This window comes from Pithys albifrons, chromosome 13 (assembly GCF_047495875.1).
Source record: "Pithys albifrons albifrons isolate INPA30051 chromosome 13, PitAlb_v1, whole genome shotgun sequence".
Lineage (NCBI taxonomy): Eukaryota > Metazoa > Chordata > Aves > Passeriformes > Thamnophilidae > Pithys > Pithys albifrons.
Genome location: NC_092470.1, coordinates 11,961,701 through 11,984,567, shown reverse-complemented (window position 1 = coordinate 11,984,567; position 22,867 = coordinate 11,961,701). Strand labels below are relative to the sequence as shown.

Below are 22,867 nucleotides of genomic sequence, written 5' to 3'. Positions count from 1 at the left end.
CCCCGGCCCCGCACGCCCGCCGGCCCCTGCCCGCCGCCCGCCCCATCGCCGCGGCCGCCTCCCCGCCCCGCGCGGGAAAGGTTAAATCCGCCTCGGAAACCGGAGCCGTGCCGGGAGCGCCGCGGGGCTCTCCCCGCCCTCGGGGCTTGGGCCGCTGCCCTCGCCCCTGCCCCGCCGTCGTGGGACGGGTGCTCCTCCGGAGATAGGACACGGGCGAGGGGCTGCTGTGACAGCCGAGCTGAGCACCGCGAAAGAGCCGTCACGGGTTAACTGCGGGCAGCGGCACCGCCAGGTACCGGGGCGGCGGCGGCCGGAGCGCGGGGTCCAAGGAAGTGATCCGGTCTCATGAGAGGTGGTAAATGGGAAGAGGGTCCCTTGGTCTGACTAGTGCGGAGTCTCCCTGAGAAACTCGCAAAAAAATTAGGCATCTCTTTTGCATCGGTATTTAGCTGGTTTATTAGGAACAAGGACATTCACGGGTTTAAAATGTCGAAAAAAAAATTTGTCAACTCACCTTTTCCAGTTTAAATGTAAAAAAGTAATTAGCAAAAGTTAGGCATGTGTTTGACAGTATCCATCAGCATTTTTTTTCTTGCGTCAGTATTTGTTTATATATGGGTATCAACACTGAAGTGTCAGTGGTGGAATGAGCCTTGTGTGCAAGGCAAATAGAAATGCTATTCCTAGAAGTTACTGAGCACTTAATTTCAGGACACTGGCAAGTGAGAGTGATCATCCTGTATTGCCTGGAGAAAACAGCAAAAGTATGCCAGGAAAGCTCTTTCTGGAAGACTTAACGCTGTTGTAAAAGCACCCCTCTGCAATAACAGGCACAATTCAGATTCTCTTGTGTTCAAATGATACAAAGCCTGTCAGGAAGAGGCTGAAGAACTTGGCAAATGAGTGCTCTGTAAATACTTGAGGAGTTAACACCAGTGAGAGGAAAGAACTCTAATTTGAAGGATGAAGCTGTGAAGAAACTTTCACTAGTTTTCAGAAAATGAGCAACAAAGGATCTTCTTTAACAGTAAATTTGGTAAGTTTAAGCAGTAGACTAATTGATATAATCCCTCTCACAGAAAGGAAGTCAATGACCCAGATTTTATCTATGTCCTATATATTATATACAAACAAATTCTTGCATAGTTATTTCAAGTGAGAGAGGTCTAGAATCTGGCCAAAGGTATACAAATGGGTTAAACCATGCTCAATCAAATTATCTGGTAAAAACATGATGCAACTCCTAAAAGTAATTTAGTCCACCCAAGTGTCAAAATTGCCATTGGATGAGTCAGGGCTAAATTTACCACCTCCAAATGCCTACCTTTCAATGCACAGCCGATTTACTTCTCAAGCTTTCAAATGTATAGGCTGCTTATCTGTATGCAGCTGTCACAGTGCAGTCTCAAGATCCATATCTCAAGCTTCACTTCTCAGTTCCTGTGTCTGTAAAGTCAAACATTATATGGTAAACTTCTCCCTTACCCCCCTGCCACCATATTCCAGCTCTGATTTGCACCCAGCTTGTTCATCAACTTCTGAGTAGAAAATGTGAAAGCACATCCTGTGGTAATCAAATAGCAACTGAACTGTACAGGTGCATTGTTTGAATCTATTGTGTTGAGATCTATCAAACTTTGATTAGAAAAAGAATTATGACCATTTGGTAGCAGAAAAGACCCTCAAATGGGAGGTTTGAAGTGTTTTTTTCAAAAAGGCATGTTTTTTCCCTTTCATTTTCATCACTCACCCTATGGAAGAAGAACTAGTGAGCTTTCCAGCTACATCATTCCATCCATGTCCTGACAGAGGAGGCCCCCAAGTCCACCCATGATAGTGCACATGTGGATTCTGGTATGCCACACTTTCCATATCAGAAACCTTTTTCTTCTAGTAGCTACAGATCCTTCTAACTCTGGCCTTCCTTCTCTGTGCCAAAATATCCTGGCTTCTATTTCAGGCTTTAGGAGGAAAATAAAACCCCCAGCATTCTTGTTGACTTTACTTTTACGGTTGAAACCAACTCTAGAGAAAAAGGAAAACTTGCTTGGTTAGCACAGTCGGAAACCACTGCCCAACTTCCCCAACGACAAGTAGTTCAAAACTGGGTTTAAGTCAGAAATTAAATCAACCAGCAAACAATCTTAGTGATTGAACAACACCCTCACTTGAAAACCTGAAGTGCTCAAAAACTAACACATGCATTTCTTGACAACTTTAAGTGTTCTTGTGGGGGAGGAAGGGGAAAGAAGAACTTCAACTTCAACTGCTTGTAACACCACCCTCTACTCACATGTACCAGAACAGTGATATAAAAATGAAGGTAGGAATAGGGTGTCTCTAACAACATAATTACTAATTGAAGTGTTACAAGAACACAGTGTTGATAAGCTGCTGTCACCAGAATAAGTGTAACCTCTCAGCTTCCTGTCATATAATTACGTTCATTTCTTGATGCTACAAAACCTTTTTTCTTCCCCCCCCGCCCCGAATTTTACAAATGGTATCATCATAAGACATTTGGATGTCATCACTTGTAGAATATCAAATAACTATTTAACTATTTAGCAATATTAGATGTTAGGATAAGATTGAAAAATATGTATATCCTACACAAACTGCAATGAAGTTTAGGAAAGCAAAATGGAATAATGGAAACATGAAAATGAAAGACTTCTTCCCATGCAGAAATTGACAGAGGATCATATTTATTGACAAGAGAGTCCTAGAGTTCTGATCTTATGTTTCATCTGAAAGACAGTCCCTTCAGCAGCACAGTGCCAAATCCAGTGATCCTTTACCTCACTGCAACATTCCTGTGTCAGAAGCTACATAATTTTTGTTTAATTGGTCATTTTAGAACAGGTAACCAAACTCTCTGCCAAATCGTAAGTATCGGCCTTATGCCACATTGTCAGATTCCTCACTGGGAATTCTGACCCCAGCAACCAACCAGTTCCACTTGGGTGGCCTCTCAGCTGGCACTACTTACCTCACAAGCAATGTGCTTGGGCTGATGTTCGGCAGCTTCTAGATTAGACCATTAATCAGTAATTATAATATGGAAGATGTTTCCCTCCAGTCTCTGTACTAAAGGGTGGCAGATCAGTTTTGATGTCAAGACTGAGAAGGCATTTGTAAGTGTGCCAGCAAAACAATACTGTGGAGGCTAGAAAAATATTTACTAATGGTCAGCTATACAGTAGAACACTAACTGGTCTTTGTGTCTACTTTTAGTCTGGGAAATAGCTCTTATCTTTAATAAGTGCCTGTTAAATCGTGACAAATTGTAGGGTTTAACATTATATCAAGACATAGTTGGCTTTATTTTAAATCAAAATTACATTAATCTAAACAAATACAGGGAGCTGAACCCTAAGCGAGTACATGAAGATCAATGCAAGGATTAAGAGACACTATTTATATCTCTTGGAAGCACTGCTCATGTGTTCACACAGGGCTCTGCCAAGCAGCAAGCTTTCATTGCTTTATGATGCCAGCTACAAAATACCATCCTGGTACAAAACAACTTGTGTCATTCAATTTTTATGGAACTAAGCTGATACATTCTTTAGAGTGTACTTCCTCTATTTGCAAGTGACTTCTTAAGGCAAAAGGACTCAGCAACCAATAAACCAGATAAAGATGGATTAAAATGTGAATTGAATAATGAATTAAAAGCTTCACATTTGGGACTTTTGTTAATGTGTTAATTTGCTGAGGGAGCAGCTTAGATCACACATAACTGCAATCCTCTAACAGCTTTAAAGCCAATCTATTCTATTTCTGAATTTCTTGTTAGCTGAGAGTATAAGAGGTAATAAGTGATGTATTGTAAATCTCAGACTGCATCGTGCACCAGAGGCAACATAATGGAGCTCACATGGTATGCACTGGGGGTCAGGAGGCCACGTACTAATGATCTGCTGAGGATTTGGGGGGATTCGCCAACAGCTGGCACAGCAGCAAAGCAGCATGCAAAGGGAAATTTTAGTGATTAGTGTCCATTCTGCTTTCAAATTGGATATCAGTACCTTAAAAACAGAGCTGATTTTTGTGCTACAGCCTGTCTATTCACCAACCAACAGTGTTAGGAGGAAAAAAGACACGTCAGAGTAAAACTAATAGGCATTGTACTAAAAGAGAGTATGTAAATTGTACTATTTGTCTTAAATTGCAAATGGCAAGTGTGACTTCTTGGGAAGAATCTTGTTAATTGTGTGGAAATTGAACTGTTAACTAAATACCCTGGTAGAAATGTAGGAAATGTGGGATCTGTCTGGAGCCCTTCTGTGCCTCAACACATTTAGCAGGGATTGAAAAATACAGCTTAACAAAACAGTCACTGGTCAGTCATAAAGACATGCTAGTAATAATTAATAAAATAACTTCATCTCCTTTGCTTCTCCAGCTATGCAGTAGCAAAATATTTTAATTCTTTAAAAAATATGTCAGTGTATAGGATTTTTCATAGAACTAGCCATGTCAGTATTTGAAATTGTATGTCAAGTAGGCATATGGTGAGTAGAATTTTCCATTGCTTAAATAATTGGTTTTGTTTGTAATTACTTTCAGAGAAAAGATGTGACAAATGTTGCTGTTGGCATTTGCTGTATATTTTTGAAATATATAAATATGCCAAATGAGAAATGAAAGACCTACCTCCACAACTGGAGTCGTCAAAAACTTCCATGTCATGTTTGCATCAGTTTTATACATCTCTAAGTCAGGATTCTGAAAATTTTCACAGAAATATTTTCATTAGCAGGAATGTTTATTGCAACAATGTACTGTAAGCAATAATTACAATATATTAAGAGAAATTAAAGTAGAATTTATTAGTATTATTGCTAAAATTCTGAAAACGATGGCAATACAATTGAAGGCACAAGAAACATAATGGCCTTCATATTCGAGGACAGGTAACCAGCACAGCTGAAAATGCACAATAAAATGGTCAGATACAAGAATTGTAGAAATGATAGGGCAAAGAATTACAAATCAAAAAATTCTGAGAAAGTTGTATGTTTATTATAGTCGGTTTTAGAATACAGGTGAATTTATAACAGAGAAAAAATAAAAATTGCTTCTATTATGGCTTTTTTTATAACATTATATCATCAGTTCAGAAGACATAAGAAAAAAATCTTAACCCTTGCCCTTAGTATTCCTCAGATCTAAGACTGTTTTCTGTGCATATGTGGATCCAGTACTCCAAAAACTGGATCTGTTACCTGCAGACTCCACATCACAACAGTACGGGCTAATGCAAACCAGAGAGGGGAAAACAACAATAACCACAAGAAAAATCCCCCAGAGGTAACATTGTTATTGTAGTTGTTATTAACCATAGTTATTAAAAATTACCCATTTGAGCAACTGTAATGTTCCTAGTAATTCAGTGATGAGAATGGTGATATGCAAGTCTGTCAGTCACAGCAACAGCATGGATCAGATGTAGGGAATTTTAAGAATCTAATTGAGCATGGAAAGGAAGAGATGTCATCAAATGGCCCCAACCAGGAAGTTTAATCAGAAACAAATCTGTGATTTACTCTGAATTATTCCCTTCCCTCCTGAAGCAGAGAAAGGATGCTAACCACTTAGGAGAACAATTGCTAATCACTGTAAAAATACGTGCCAGCTCAAAACCTCTGATCATAACAACAAACAGCTCCCTAGAACATACACAAAGCTGAGTGCATGTGGGGAAAAGAAGGAAAGGGAGGAGAATTCAAATCATTTCAGGAACAAATGACTGAAAACAATACGCTTAGTAACCTAAACCCTTTTGATGGCTCTTACAGAACTGGCCCCATTTCAGGGGCAGGGAAGGCCAGTGCTGCTGGGCTCTGGACTCTGTGTCTCTGGGACATGCCTGGCATCACAGGTATCTCAGAAATCCCTGCAGTTTGATTACAGCGTTCTCTGGCTCTTCTTCAGAATATGTAAGCCCCACTTTGACCTCTCTCTCTCAGCTGACAGGTAAAGGAACCTCAAAACTTGGTAAGTATTGCCCTCATGAATTTCCATAGAAAAAAGGCACCAGGGCAGCATGGGCTGCTCAGGCCGTTATGCAGACCTTGAAAATGAAAAGAGCTGTTCAAAACTGTAGACACACCCTGACCTTCTGTTTTGCTGCCTAGAGATCAGGATAACTTTCATAGCTCTTTAATATAATATGGTTAAACTTTTGTGTGCAGCTCTTGATTTCTAACCATTCTGACTCAAGATCAAACACAAACATTCTTCTTGAACTGCTTATGTTATATAAATATTTTTCTCTACACTAATTTCTGCTGTATTTCCTGGATGAAACCTTAACACACTATGAAAGCAAATAACAGGACAGCATTTTAGTGACATTCATGTGTAGCCCTTTTGGGAAAAGCATTGTATATTATTTCTGATCTGGACTGGCAAATACAATCCCATGACATCACATTTAAAAATGGCTGTGATCCACCCACTGAGAACGCCAAAGAAAAGCTGGCTGATATTTTTTAAAGGAAGCTAGCACAAAGATTACAAGGCGAAACAAATGTCTGAGGGTTGTTGTCTACATTCAGAAAAGCCCAGTTTCAAAAGGAAATAAGTTACTTAATATTTTCTTAGCGCTCTCTTTCAAAACTGTTTAAATTAGTGCATTTGGCATTTAGCTGAATAGAACTGATGGGCATCCAGGTCACATTTCTCCTTTGTCTCCTTTCCTGTTTTTAACTTTTTCCTAGTCTTTTGGTTTCTTTATTTCTATTTTGTTTTCCCCTTCATTTTCTCTCTCAGCTTTCCTTCTCAGCCCGTCAGTCCTCTCCATTTTTTCCTATATTGCATAGCTTTGCCTTCTTATGATCTCTTATTATCATTATTGCCTTCTTATCATCCCTGAAGCTGTCTTACATACTTTGTCTACCCCAGCCACCCTCCTTTTAGTTCTTTGAAGTACATTTCCCTTTTCCTCCAAACCTTTTCAATTCTTGTTAACTTTCTCTAGTGTGTTACTGACAATAGGTTGACATTTTACAAATGGGGCTCTCTAAGCAGAGCAGTCCTGGCTGTTGGCTCTCAGCTGACAGATTAACTTGTGAGCAAGCACAGAAAGGTAAAAGCAAAAACACAGCAACAACAGAAACACTCATTAATACCCAGATCATCCCATGACTGAAAAAAATGTGCCCCTAAAATTATCCGTTTTGTGTCCATGGTGTCACTTCCGTTTTGTGTCCATGGTGTCACTTCACTGTTTTACATCTCTGTCCCTAAGCTATCAAGGGAATGTGGGGCTTTCCTGCTTTCCCTTCTTTGCTCACCTTGGGACAAGAAAAGCACAAAGATGATACCTTTACTCTTCTAAGTCAGCAGTATGATTTTATTTTTAAATATAGCCTCTGTGCAAGGCTGGTTGCTGCTTTCTAGTTGGTACACTATATCTTCTTGTGCCCTTTCCCTCTATAGTTTATCCTGCTGAAATTGCTTTCATCTTGCTTAAGGTTCTCTAAAACTTGTTCTGCGAAACAGACCACATTTGCTTGCTCTCAGTTTTGTCCTAATTATAAACCTGAATGCAGAGCGGTGACATGTTCTATTCCGCTTTTAGCCACGCGGTTCCATAAGTGCAGACAAGCCAGGAGCTGTGACAAACAGCTCAGCCGCACGATGGAAATCGCCGCTGTCCTTCCCGCACAGCCCCAGCAGATGGCAAAAGGATCTGCCTCGGTTCTCAACTGACAGCGGTTTGACAGCACTGGGAAAACGCCGACACCTTTTATTAATTTCCCCTTTCTTTCCTAAAAGCCAGCGCGATAGTACCCTGAAACCAACCCCATTTTACTTGTTAATTCACCACCCTACATCAGCTGGTCCGAGGACGTGTCACTGGGTGACCCAAGCCCACACTGCCCCTCGAATGCCTGTTCTGCTCCGGTTCTTCTGAGAAGTTTAAAACACGAGAAGTGGAGACACACTGTACACGTGTAGGGACTGTAAGGTGCATGTGCCAACATCCGTCGATGTTTCAACCAGAAATAGTTAACACAGGTGACGACCTCCCTTATCGTGAGGAAAAGGGAATTATAAAAGTGATTTTGCATTTCACGTGCCCGAGCACAGGCGCTGCCACATTTACTCGCTCGCTCCGGTACCGTGATCGACCGCGCTCGGAGGGGCTGCGGTCCCGTCCCGGCCACACACCCTGCCGGGTGACACGGACACGGGTGTCACAGCCCTGCCGGGTGACACGGACACAGGTGTCACAGCCCTGCTGGGTGTCACAGCCAGGGGTGTCACAGCCCTGCTGCAGAGTGACACGGACACGGGTGACACAGCCCTGCCGGGTGACACAGCCACGGGTGTATCAGCCCTGCCGGGTGTCCCAGACATGGGTGTCACAGCCCTGCTGCCGGGTGACACGAACATGGGTGACACAGCCCCAAGTGTCACAGCCCCGCCGGGTGTCACAGACATGGGTGTCACAGCCCTGCTGCCGGTTGACACGGACCTGGATGACACAGCCCCAGGTGTCACACCCCGCCGGTGACAAACCCCGAGCGCCGCTCGGGGCCCGCTCCCCAGCCGGGCCGGGCCGGGCCTGCGCGGGCCGCGGCGCCTGCGCGGGGCGGGGCCTGGAGGTGACGCGGGGCGTTCGCGGACGGAGCGCCCGGACCGGCGCGGCCCCGAGGGCGGCGATGGCGGCCGCGGGTGGCGGCCCCGGGGTGCCCGTGGAGACGCCGCCCGCCACCGCCGCTGCCGCTGCTGTTGTCGCCGCCGCCGAGGCCGGCGCGGTGCTGCAGCGGGAGCCACTGTACAACTGGCAGGCCACCAAGGGCTCGCTGCGGGAGCGCTTCGCCTTCCTCTTCTCCAACGAGCTGCTCAGCGACGTGCACTTCGTGGTGGGCAAGGGCAGCGCCCGCGGCGGGGCGGCGCCTCCCGGGCCCGGCCAGCAGCGCATCCCCGCGCACCGGTTCGTGCTGGCGGCCGGCAGCGCCGTGTTCGACGCGATGTTCAACGGCGGCATGGCCACCACCTCGGCCGAGATCGAGCTGCCCGACGTGGAGCCCGCCGCCTTCCTGGCGCTGCTCAGGTCAGCGGGGGCGGGCGCGGAGGGCGCTGCGGGGCGGCTCGGTCCGGCCCCGCTCGGCCGCGGGTGCCATCGCCTCGCCCTGCGGCCCTTCCCGGTCCCTGCCACGGTGCTCGGCCGCGGAGGGAGATGATGGGAGATGCTGGGAGGCGCGGAACCACCTCCTGGGCCGGCACACAAGGTCACGCCGCCCCGCCAGCGTGTTTTGGTTCCTTCCTGCTCTTTCATTTCCCTGCACCCTTTTCCCAAGAGAAGTGCCCTAATTCTATGGCAGCTAAGTGTCCATTTAGGGAAACACGTGGTGGGTGTCTGGGCTTTTGGGTTCTATGTTTTAGTTTTTAAAGTTAAATGATGGAATTAGTGGGTCCCCTTGGTCTTGCAACTACCCATCCATCTAATACCCATCTAATAATAGGTAAGAAGGAACAAAGGCTGTTGTACCGAGCTTTCTGATTTCATTTGATGCTTACTTTGAAATCTTATTCATCTTATTGTTCGCTTTTCTTTGTCAGTGATGATAACACATTGTTACATCTTTTGGCCATAGTAACACCCATTGTAAATCATACTTATTTCAGTTACTGCTTGGTGGAGAGGGAACATGCAGCAGAAGGCAGTAACTAGCTGAGTTTAACCCACAAACCACCCAAATGTGAGACTGAGTGCAGTGCTGGCAAAAAGTATGTAAAATGGGTTGGTGAATTCTGGGTTTGGCAGAATAGGATTTGGTACTTCTTTCCCTCAGTGTAGTGGTACATAAAAATTATGGTGTTCATAGGAACAGTTACTAATAGTTTCTTTGTGCCTTAGGCTGTGGTGTGGTAATATGACTAAACTGCTTAACCTTAAGGTTTTTATCCAAGAGACCACTCTTCTAGGCAAAACCTCTATAAATTATATTAAACACCTCTCTGTAATAAACATCTGGGAAACAAGTAATATTTGCGTGGAAAGAAATATGTAGTGTCTTGAAACTTTTTCTGTAACAGGAAAAAACTCCAAAGTCTTGGCAACTTTCTTTTTATTTTGAGGCCTAGCAGATAAGAACAATGAGAAGAGTGATCTAGTCCTTTTGGTAATCGTGGACATGGCAGTTGAAGCAACTGATTTAAGTAAACCCCAGCAAACCCCCGTGCAGCAGCAATGTCTCCCTGTTACCATTAGCACTGTATTTTGTGGATTTTTTTGTGAAGAGTCAGGGGTGAGGTGGAGGGTTTGTGTAGAGGAATGAGAGATAGTGGGAAGTGTCTTTCAAGCAAATTGGTTTCAAAGGTTAAAAGTAAATGACACGAAGAGTCATTAAAAGTACACAGAGCTGTGTTTATATATATGTGGAAAAAACACTGGGCAGTGAAAAGTTACTATAATGAGTAGTTCACCTGGATATAAATAGAAACACAGAAACAGGAGATTTCTAAGTAGAGATAAGAAGGATGATATTTGAAAACTGGAAAATTGAATGAAGAGATGCTGTTAGAAGCAAACAAAGCCATCTTGTCCTGGTAGAGCTGCTAGTACGAGATGGCCAGGGGACTTACGTCAGTAAACTCATTATGCTTGTGTCTTGTCTAATATCACCAGACTGATGAGCTGTTGAAACATCTCAGATCTGATGTCTGTCACAGCTCTTCAGGATGTTCTTCCAAGTTATGTATATTTTTGAGCTTACATTGAAATAAATACACATTGCAACACCTTCTTAAAAATCTGCATATCTAAGGAGAGCTTCTTTAATAAAAACTAATACTGGACTTCCTCAACGCTCCAGTACAGTGCTTCTAAAGTGTAGCAACTGTAAGACAACCTGGATTTTTTTTTCCTGGTGCTGACTGAAAGAGGCAAGAATGATACCTGATAATGTTGGCCTCTCTCACCTATTGTTAGTAAATTGGTCAGATAATGATGGTTACTTTTTATTTCTTTAATGCCTGCAAAGACCAGTTTGAGGTGTATTGTCTAGAAATTGTCAGGATCTTTGAATGCACATAGCAAATGAACAGCAGTTAAAGGAGACGTTGAAGTGATACAAAACTTTTTAGGGATAATTTACTAATTATTTTATGTTCCATAGCTCATTTCCATTTCATTTTCTCATGTAGTTTGATAGGTCTGTCTGTAGTCGATGTGTTTTGCAAAGATCTAATGACAAATGCTAGTTGGAAATTAAAGGAAAAGATTTTTTCATGAAAAAACTTCAGTAGTTTGACAGATAAATCCTTAAGAGCTGAAATAATATTGAAGTCACAGAGTTGGAATCTGTTTCCCAATGAAACAGTTGGAGTTTTTTTGTTTTTTATGTTTCTAACTACAAATTGAGCAGCAATGATCAAGAAAATTAAAGTTGTCTCAGTAGGATTTTGCTTTAGGGTTTCATTTTGTTGTTTTTAATCAGATTATTTTTAAATTTCATTCACATTTTGCAGTAAATTAACTCGTCCTTTGATCATAGTATAAAGGAAAGTGACGACATGGCACAAATTAGCAGTGTCTTCTAAATGTCTTTGTAGAGGACTTTGACAGGGTTATCATGACTAACTGGAATAAAAGATTCCTCTGTGCTTTTATAATGGTGAAAACATTTCAGCTGTTGGGAGGATACTCAGACTAGGGGAGAAGGAAGTGCTAACCTGAGAGTAAACGAGCTTAAAATGCATGAGAGTCTGATGTAAAGTTAATGATCAAGAGGTCACTTGAAAAAATTGTTTGTTCTGGTCACTGAAAGTGTTCTTTCACTCTGCACATACAACCCCCCACTTCCCCATACCCCCATCCTGGATGACAATAAGATGAGTATCTAAAGAGCAGGTTGTTTTGTAAGTCTCTGAAAGAGAAGGAAGGGAGGGAAGAAGGCAAGGAGGAAGGATAAGTAATCTCGAGTCCCACCGATTTAAATGGAGGAGGAACAGTGGTACAAACACAAAAAGGTGTGCTAGTTCAGACGTGCCACAAATGGGAGCGTTAACACAGAGACAGAGCTCTTGGCACACACGAGCAGAGGGATTTTCAGAGGGAAGACACACCTAGAACTGCACCCCGCCTCTTTAGAAGGTATAGCAGAAAGTGAAACACAAGCCCGAAAAGCTCATCTGGTGTGTCACTTCTTTGGCTTCAGGCTGAACTCACGAAAGCAATGAAATCAAAATCATGTTCCAAAACAAACTTTGGATTTTTTTTTTAATTAGGTGAAATTTATACTGTAGGTTGCAATATTGTTATGTTGGGTTTGGGTTCTTTTTACAGCCTGTTAATATTCAACTCTTAGGTGATTTGGACTCCAAAATCCTTTAAAGTCATACAAGGAAGCTTAGGGCATTTTAAACTGATGTTGTAAAAATCTTAAGTCTGAAAGCTGAATGTTCTGTGCTAGTGCTTTAATGAACAACTTGTCAAATTGGTATGCACAGCTGTACCTATGAGATCTCAGTTTCTCAGAAGTAAATTTGTCAGCAATTATGACTAGCAAGTCAGCCCATCATTTTCATCAACAGGTAATAAAATAGTTCATTGCTTTCATAATTCAGTTCTAAACGAACTGTGTGAAACTTTTACTTAAAAAAGATTAGCATTGAATTAATTTTGTTCTTCCCAAAAGCTGTTTGATGTAAATCCAGTTTAAAAATTAATCTAGATCCTCATTCACATCTCCAAAGTGATGTACAAGCTGGCTGTTTGAGTAGATTGGAGTAATGGTAAATATGTACCAGTATTGTGGTGGCAAATTTTATGTTGAACACCATATTTAGTTATATGTTAGCAACTACCAAGAATTAGAGTTTTCTTGGAATATAAGAAATATAAACAGTGAAGAATTTTAGTTTAAACTTTAATTGTAGGTTGAAATTACCTGAATCTCTCCATGTTGCAAGCCAGTTTAACAAGTCTGATATTTTCACAAGTTTATGTTGTTGAATACAAACTGCTTATTGTTACATTTAAGAACTTCTAAATACACCTTCTGTCTCTGTGTGCCGTTAATTTCTGGGAGGTTCTGAACAACTAATACTAAGAAATACAAAAGGAAAAAGCTTGGTCTTCATTCTGAGATTCCTGCATTTGCTAATTTGCCCTGTGTTGGGTGATGGCCCTGATAAGGTCTTGATTAGTTGAGGGAAACACCTCAGCCCCGCTGGAGGGATGCTGATAGGATTGATAGTGTTACAGAAGAATGGAATGTTACTGTATTAGCATGGCCTTTGTTCCCCGCACCCTGTGGCACCCAGCAGAAGACCCAAGGAGCCACCCCTCAGGCATCTGTCTAACACCCCCACAGTATTGATTTTAGACACACAAAGCACCTAAAGGAAAAAAAAAGGGAATAAAAAGAGATTGAGTATAAACCAAAACTGGGGAGAAATATCATCGTCTCTGCGGGGTTAACTGCAAGCAGCTTGTCCTGTCTCCTCCCACCTCTTTGGACAATGTAGGGGTGATAAACTATGTGCTTTCTATGCTTTATATTTCATATCTTATACTTTACTCTCTTACGAAGCTTATTACTTTATACATTCTATCTTATATCTTATGCTTACAGCTACTTTGCTTCTCATTCTAGATGCAGCTTATTTACTAACCGTGTTTTGCTTCTTTAATACAAATAACAGTAACTTACACTTTGCAACTTACTAAGTACTTTATATTAGTTGTGTTGCTTTGTAGTGTACAGTTCTTTTTCAACATGTGTGTTGATGAGAAGCAGCTCTGCTCTTTTCTTTTGCTTTTTGTTACAAAGGTGGTGTGCAAGCTATTTTATTGCCCTATGTTACCGAGGGGGTGTCTAGATAAGTGTTTCAGGTGGTTGTGTTTCTAGTTAGTAGTTTTCTGTTGCTACTTTCTGTCGTGAGAGTGGGATACACCGCTGTATTGAAACTTAAATTTGATATGCTTGTCTCTGTAAAATATTTGTGTTTTGTGCTGGTTTCTTTTCGGGTCTTTTCTTATCAATTAAATACAATCTTGCCGCTAAACGTTATTACCAGCAATGCAAATCCCACAATAGCTGTCACACACTTGTATTAATAAATGTTATTTTTGGAGCTGTTGTAGGGGAAGTTCTTTTCTTGCTATTAAGTGTGGTCTCATAGAAGAGGTCAGAAACCCTTCCAACCTGTGTGCTATCCATGGCATTAGGCAGTGTTGGATCCATAAAGCTCTGATTGTCTGGAGATGCTTGTATAGCTATAAGTTCACCCTGGTTTAACTGTGGTCCTCACAGGAAAGTCAAAAATCTTTCCAGCCTGTGTTCTGTCGAGTTCAACAGGCAGTGCTGGGTTAATAAAGCTTTGATTCTTCTGAGGATGCTTGTAGCTATTAACTTTACAGGTGGGACTAGAAATCTTTGCAATTTCTGTCTCTTCCCCCTTTCTCGTAACAGCCCTGCTTTATTACATTTAATCACCTATGTGTTGGGGACAAATGTATTTTTGTAAATTGCAGACTATTCTTGATTGTTATCTGAAAAGCTGAGGAAACAGTGCTTAAATTATCTTAAATGTCACCTGTAGGAAAAGTTATTTTTAAAAAGTCATATTTTCCATACAGACGCTTAAAATAGATCTTGATCTTGTCCAGTCACATGTAAGAACTGCTCAGGAAACAGGGTGTTTTTCCTGGTATTGGTGGAGACTTCTATCTCTTGGTTGACAGCTTATGCTAAAATCATAACCAATCCTGTAGCCTCAAGCAGTGGAGACACGCCAGAGAGTTTTGCTGTGTCAGGAATAGAAGAGTCAAGGTCATCTGCTCTGCTCTCCTCTGAATATTAGAGTGGTAACTTTGATATAGGATGTTCTCACAGTATAAGTCCTTGACACTATTCCCCTCCTGGAGGGGAAGCCAGTGTGCACTGTCAGTAAATTAGGTCCAGTAATACAGCCATAGAGGGTTGTGCATTGATATTTAGAAATACAGCTCTTCCTAGTGAATCAAGAGAGACTGCATGCGTGTGTGAAGTAATTCTGCAGCTCAGCTGTTGTTTACAGTTGGGTAACTATGTATAACTAGTACAGCCAGATCAGTCTTAGGGAGCAATAGATATTTAAAACAGATGTATGCCATTAGATTAATGTAATATTCTTCCTTCAACTCTGTAACTTAACCCTCTTTATTTGTAAAAATGCTACGTGGCCAATGTGCATGTTCACAATGCAAATCTTTGGCCTGTTTTCTAAATGCAAAGACACTTGTGTTTGACTGCCCCTCTCAAGATACGTTTTTATGATCTTGATTTATAGGTTTCTTTATTCAGATGAAGTTCAAATTGGTCCAGAAACAGTCATGACTACTTTATACACTGCTAAAAAGTATGCGGTCCCAGCGCTGGAAGCACATTGTGTGGATTTTCTAACAAAGCATCTCCGAGCAGACAATGCCTTTATGCTGCTTACTCAAGTAGGTAAATATAAGCTTAGTTTTGATTTCCTAGGAAAATCACTCTGTGAAGAGAAATTACTAATTCTCCCTAAATATACACTCCTTTGAGAATTTAAGTGCTCTTTAAGGTTTAAACACAAAGAGTACTTAGACAAATCAACCTATTTTAATTTAGGTCTATGCTAGAGTTAAAATGCTTGATTTTTTGGAGATCAGCACTTTGTCGACTTTATGCTTAAGATGTATTTCTTTACCTTTTTAGGCTCGTTTGTTTGATGAACCTCAGCTTGCCAGTCTTTGTCTGGACACAATAGACAAAAGTACTATGGATGCCATAAGTGCAGAAGGCTTTACTGACATTGATATTGGTAAGTCACTCAGTGTGTCCTAAGCGTGAAATTACAGTACCCCAGGTTAGTTCCCTCCCCCATCTGAGTATGCAGAGTCCCAAGCATTTCTTCCCTTCTTCACTATCAACCCCTGCAGTGCTTTGATTTGAGCTTCACTCCTGAGCAGGATTCCACTGCTTTGGGTCCCCATTTGATTAGTGTTGGTGTCCCAGTAACACCATACTTTTCATTAAAGCCAAAGCTTTCACTTGCTGAGTGTTGTGCTTCATCCCTGAGGCATTCACACCTGCTTTTCATATCTAACATCATGCTCTTTTGTTGCCACATGGTACTTCACTCTTTGGAGTTGTACAGATTAATGACATCTGCTTTAAATAAATACATACACTGACAACTTCTGTGTTTAATATTCTATGAATAGGCTGCAGTTGTTAAATTTGCTTACTTAATTTCATTGCTGCTATATGTGTCTTAAGATTTTACTCTATTTCAGCTGGGTTGTGAGGAAAATTCAGACTGAAGGAAGGTGTTCCAGCTGTTTAATGAAATTGTAAAGTCATTGTTAACTAATTTCTGTGGGATTTGTACCCAGACTGTGAGTGTTCATCTCTATTCTTGATAAGTCTCAATCTGTTTTGACTTTTCCAATATGATATTTTCTATGACTGCAAACATGCCTTGCTTGAATTCAAGGCAGATACAAATTCCCAAAGATTCAGAATATGAAAACACTTTTTTTCCCAGATTTGTGTTTTATGGTAATTTGTGCATACCTGTTACTCATAAAAGACCAGAATGAGTAGTAAATACAGGAGAAGTTGCTTTTGTAAAACACATGAGAGTACCTTGCCTCAGATCCTGTTTTTACCTTCGAGCTTAGTGGTTGGGAAATACATCAATGCTTAAGATCACTTTCATGTGTCTTTCAGCTGGTTTTGTGTGCACTGCTGCTTGTGTCCACAGTTGATCCAGATGGGCAGGTGGCTACACAGATGACAATATGACAGTGTAATCATGAATAACTTGATTTTTAGTAGTGTGCATTCACTGCTTGGTTGCTTCCAGTTTTGATTGAAATTATTCAGAAAATTGGTTATCACTACATAGACCGTATAGAGTTACACCCTTACAAATCAAGAAGATAGTTCATGTTCTCTCTTCATAGCAGGAAAATTAATTTTTAGCTTGAAATCTATACATCATTGAGAGATTTCTTTTTACATAAGAAATTATGTATAATAATAAAGATAGTTATCTTTGTCTTACTATGAATGTTCTTAGTGTGTATTTAGTATTTTAAGGTTACATAATGTATAGCACTGTTACTGGCTTGTCTGAAAACTGATCTAAATCTGCTAACTTTTTATTTCTTCAGACACGTTATGTGCAGTTCTGGAAAGGGATACCCTCAGTATTCGAGAAAGTCGGCTCTTTGGAGCTGTTGTGCGCTGGGCGGAAGCAGAATGTCAAAGACAACAATTGCCTGCAACATTTGGGAACAAACAAAAAGTCCTTGGAAGAGCTCTTTCCTTAATCCGTTTTCCATTAATGACTATTGAAGAGTTTGCAGCAGGTGAATTTTGGATTCTTTATCTTACTGTTAGGCCATATCTCTTTGCTGTTCATCTGTGTTTAGATACTTAACACTTGATTCCGTTGTTAATATCATACTAATAAGAGTTGTGATACACAAATGAAAGCAAAACATTCTGCACTGAAAAATACTGTTGTCTTCTTCAGTTTGTGAATATGTGTAATTTAAATACAACAGTTGAGTAATCCTTGAAATCTTAGAAGTTTGGGATTTTTTTCCACAGGACCTGCTCAATCTGGAATCTTGTCAGATCGGGAAGTAGTAAATCTCTTTCTGCATTTTACTGTCAATCCTAAACCTAAAGTAGATTATATTGACCGACCAAGGTGTTGCCTGAGAGGAAAAGAATGCAGCATTAACAGGTTCCAGCAAGTGGAGAGTCGCTGGGGCTACAGTGGAACAAGTGATCGGATTAGGTATGACTTCTGTAACTATCTGAAGGAGAGACAGAGAGGTGTGGGAAGAAAGGAAGCAAATCACTCAACTTTGCCTTTTTGGTATAAGATACAGTAGCAAACATGGTGGTTCTGTTGCATATTTGATCTTTTCCCCTTTTTTAAATTAGAAGCTATTGCACATATGAAATACAAGGTAGCAAAGAACGAGGTTCAGGAGGGTTGGGTGCATTCTAGAAAGATTGGGTGTAGTCTGTGAGTTAGTTTTCGAATACCAAGTCTTGATCTGGTTTTGTTTTGGAGATACTGAAAATAATCTGGTTATGTTTTGTTTAGTGCTACTGAATATCTTGTGGGATTAGCAAAGCTTTAACCTATAAAGCTGACAAACCATTTTTCTTAGTATTGAAATCTATATAAAAAATGTTATTGAAAAAAAATGCCATGCCATTCACAGTTTACTTCTCTGCTCTTCTGTGGGAGTAACACATCCATCACAGCTGTTTAAAATCCTTTCTTGGCTTGTGTCTTACTATAGGTTCACAGTTAACAGAAGAATTTCCATAGTAGGATTTGGTTTATATGGATCTATTCATGGACCCACAGACTATCAAGTTAATATACAGGTACTGTATATTATGTTTAAATAGGCTGATGCAGGAACTACATTTCCAAAAGGTTTGATCTGTATTTGGGTGGGAGCCATTGATAGGCCAAGAATCTAAAATCTAAGCTGTGTTTTGTCTCCACTAATGGGCATAAGTGGATGACCAGGCAACTGTAATGACAGTCTGAAATTCTTCTCCCTTTCTGCTGTATTCTCTTGTCCTTCAATCATTTTCAGTATAGGTGTTTCCCAGCACCCAGCTTTTTTTCCGTTTTTCTCAGGCCTTTCCTAATAGGATATACATATATATATATATATATACACACACACACACACACACTCTGATACTGTGTTTGGGCATGTGATGTCCTTCAGTAGTCTGCATGCTTCTTATAATGATTTGATATTTCCTAATTGCTCCTTTTTAGTTTCTTCTGAACAGCCTTCCTTATTTTTCTCTTTTTGAGATTTAGCACAGCTGTGGAGGATTTGCTTTTGTTGGTCACGTGGGAGTGATGACTCTAAGGATATTATGGACACTGTTACATAGTGTTTCTATTATGAAATTTTGAATCTGATCCTGCTTATCACTCAGTACCAAATCAAGGGTTGTGTTTCTTCCTACTGAGCCATTGGTTAACAAGCTCATGGAATGGCCAGTGATAGCATCTAAAAATGTCACCCCTACTTTGTCCTGGTGTGACCCATGCCTGGTCTGAGCAGGTATTTGAAGACACCACTAAAATTGTATTTCCTTCTCTTGTAGCTTGTTTAATTTCTTTTAGAACGTTGTGGTCAGAATTGTCTTCTAGTAGTATTGATACAGCACTGTGTTTTCTTCCTTTTAAGTTGTGGAATTTCAGTCCATTTGAATTCTTTTTGAGATTAGTTTTGATTCTTAGCTTTCTAACAAGCTATTAGCAGTCCATGACTGGCACAGTTCTACCCTGTGTATTTCATAACCTGGTAGTGTCATGTTGCATTGGTTTATTAGGTGCATGGGAAATTTTGTGAAATAAATAGTTTGTTACTTCATTTAGGGGCAGAAATTCTCTTATCTCTGCCTTTTTTCATGGACTTCTAGCAAGTTCTAGAACTACTGTTTCAGTTCATTTCTGAGCATTTTGTTTAAATGATAGTTTGTCTTCTGTTTCTTATTTGATGATTGTTTTTATCTGATTATTTTGTACTTAAGGATAGGGATTTTCTGTCTGTCTCTTAAGAAAAAAAATGTTGTGCCTTTTCTCTTACGATGTTTCAAACAGAATGTTTCTGGAAATGCGATTTTGAAGAAATTTGGCTTTTCCACATTCCTCAATTTAAAAGCTCACTTGCAAATTTCTTGATTTAAAGTACCATCAGTTTGTTCTCTTAAACTATACATCCATGTAAATGAGTGGCACTGTGCCACAGGATTGGATCTTTAGACCAGGAGTTGGTCCTGAGAACCCAACAGCTATACTGTGCATATTTGGTGACTTTTACTTCACATTAACTCCTTTGTGAACCTCTCTGCTGAACTCCTGTTAGCAGATGCAAGCATTTGGTGTGTTCCCTCAGGATGTTTGCTGGATTTATTTAATCTCAAAAGAATTTCAGTTTTTTAGAGGCAAACCAATGCATATTAAGTGGGAATGATTGGAAGATTCGCTTGTAAAAGATCCTCCTGATCCAAACTGAAGGGCTGGATATGCCTTTATGGTTCAGACTATGGCCATCCATCTTACATAGGTTCTCTTTATCCTGCAAGTGTCCCTAATACCTGATGAATTTGAAAATTTCTTGTCACAATCTTTTCAGCCATGTATTTAAGTTCTCTGCCTCTACCTTTCTTCTTGTATCCGCATCAGTACTAGCAAAGCTTTAGAGAGTTAATAATTTAAAATTTGTCTTAAACTACTGATAATGTGTATTACAAATATTGCAAATACATCTTTTATTTGAAAAGGGCTTAGGACTTCAGCATTATAATTGTTACTATTTCTATTGATTGTGGCTTGGAAAAAGAACAGAGCAAAGACTAGAGCTTCTCATTTATGTAATACTAAAAATTATATGCCAATTTAATTTAAAAATATTAAAACTGATAGGATTCTTCTTAGTGCAGTAATCATGAGAAGTGTTCTACTCCAAAGCTCTGATACCCAACTTGTGCAAGAGGTGTTGGGCACCATGGATGTGGATTGCAGTCCAAAATGAGAAGTGAGGTATCTGCTATTACTACACTGTAGCTGGTCATTCCTGTTCACCACTAAAATTGAAGGCAAAATAAATATTATGTATTCTGAGTGTAATTTTTATAATACTGAATCTAGATGAGAAATCAACTGTATAAAGCATAGCAGCACAAGTTCTTGTTTTCTTATAAGAATGGATCATTGACTTCTTGCATTATCTGTAAAAACTTGTTTTCTAAATTGGCCACAGCCAGCAAATGCACTTTCCTCATGTGGGCTGTGTAGGTGTGCAGAGATCAGCAATTAGACTGGGTGGAGTAGGCAAGTGTTTGCTTGTAATCTGCTCATATGCATACAGTGAGAATATTTCTCAGGCTTGTAAACCTAAGAATACTATTTTTATGTTTTTTGTACAGATAATTGATTATGAGAAGAATCAGACTCTAGGACAGAACGATACTGGATTTAGTTGTGATGGAACAGCCAGTACCTTCAGAGTTATGTTCAAAGAGCCCATAGAGATTCTGCCCACGGTTTGCTACACAGCTTGTGCAACATTAAAAGTAAGAATGTCTAACAGAACAGCAGAAAGTGTTGCTTTGATGCAAGAGTTGTTCTTTTATCGGACTTCTGATGGGAAACCGCCTGCTAGATTTTGATTTTAGTTTCGGGCTAAAGAAGGATGTAGTTAAAACTCCACAGTAACTCGTAAGGCTGCGACATCTCTTCTGTGCCACAGCATGGAATTCACAACTGGATCCTTTGTGCTTTCCCACTTTCTGGAATGATGTAGGCGTTAGAATGAGCCCTAATGGAAGTTGCTGGTTCTGTGGGGGAAGAAGCACTATCTAGAATAATTAATCTGGCAGCTCTCTATCAAAATTGAAGTTTGATTTCTTTTATTGAGGATATTCCAACCACTAGCTGGAGTCAAGAAAACAGCTTTTTTGTCATGACTTTTTATATATGAGTGCTGAAACAATAGACAGGAATTCCTTGTTCTGGAAAAGTCTCTCCTTAATGTTGTGGACGAATTTATTTCTCAAAGATTTTTCAATATTCTTCTAAATATAATAACCTATTACAGAAATCAAAGTTGAGCAGGTTGGAAAAAATACAACAGATTAAGAGAAGCTGAGTCTAGGAACTAAGTGAGAATATGTGATAAAAATACGAGAAAGTATACATTACTAGTTAAATAAAATCAACTGGTTTGAGTCTGCTGTCAGAGAAATGGTTTTTTGTTAGTTAGACATAGGGCACTTGCTTCTGTTGTCTGTGATTTTTAGATATAATATATATGATGTGGGTAAAGAAATTTTATACTACTAAAATAACCTGGGTCAGTAGTGTTTGAACCTTAGCGATTTCTGGGTCTTGCCCGCTTGCATTCAGTTGTTAATTCCTTGTGATATTTTTCAGGGTCCCGATTCTCACTATGGAACAAAAGGTTTGAAGAAAGTGATTCATGAATCTCCTACTGCTAGCAAAACATGCTTTGTCTTTTATAGTTCACCAGGTAACAACAATGGTACATCAATAGAAGATGGACAGATACCAGAAATAATATTTTATACTTAGTTTCACATGATGATCTGAAATGTGTCAGTGTCTCAGTGGACTTCAGCTCACTATTGGCAGCAGTTAAAAAATTCTGTGAAATCACATTGATATATAAAAACAAATCTGTCTTGTTTGAGGGGTACCAGAAAAGCTGGGGGTTTTCTGCATCATTACTGGCAGACCGTAATTTAGTTTTTCCTCTTAACAAAATGTCAAGTGGAGTAAGTACTCTGTATATTGAAAAAAATTGTTTAAAATAGTGTTCTGTGATTAATTGCTTTGTGTTTTCACCCCTTTGTTTCTCATGTAGTAAAATTCATTTTTTGAACTGGAAAACCCTTGTTATGAACAGCTTGTGTATGTTTTCCCCAACCTGTCCTAAAAAGACAGTAAAGCTGCTGCTGTACTCCCATCTTGCACTTCTTTCCAAAATGACCTTGGAATGACCCTATGGACATGGATTGCTGTTGTATTATTTTGATGTACATTGGCAAAGCTGGATTCATATTCCCCTCATCTTGACTTTTTGGATGAGCCATTGAGAATTAATGGACTTAACACTGCAGAAAGCATCTGCAGCTACACTGAAGCAACACTAAGTCAACTTCAGCAACATGCACATCTTTCCAGAATCTCTCTTAATTCAGAAGGGCTGTTTTGGAATATAGAACTGGTTATGGAAATAGCCACTGTATATATATATATGTATGTGCCTATAAAAATGTATAATTCGCAATTG

General features: G+C 40.2%; 1 protein-coding gene across 1 annotated transcript; it reads left to right on the top strand.

The window, feature by feature from the left end:
• Positions 1-8,617: 8,617 nt before the first annotated feature.
• BTBD1 (BTB domain containing 1) lies at positions 8,618-22,864 on the top strand. The gene is made up of 8 exons (XM_071568343.1): positions 8,618-9,076; positions 15,304-15,460; positions 15,705-15,810; positions 17,168-17,365; positions 17,610-17,802; positions 18,320-18,407; positions 20,982-21,128; positions 21,988-22,864. Exons 1-8 carry the CDS (start codon positions 8,682-8,684, stop codon positions 22,144-22,146), a joined length of 1,443 nt encoding a protein of 480 aa, XP_071424444.1. The 5' UTR covers positions 8,618-8,681; the 3' UTR covers positions 22,147-22,864.
• Positions 22,865-22,867: the final 3 nt, after the last annotated feature.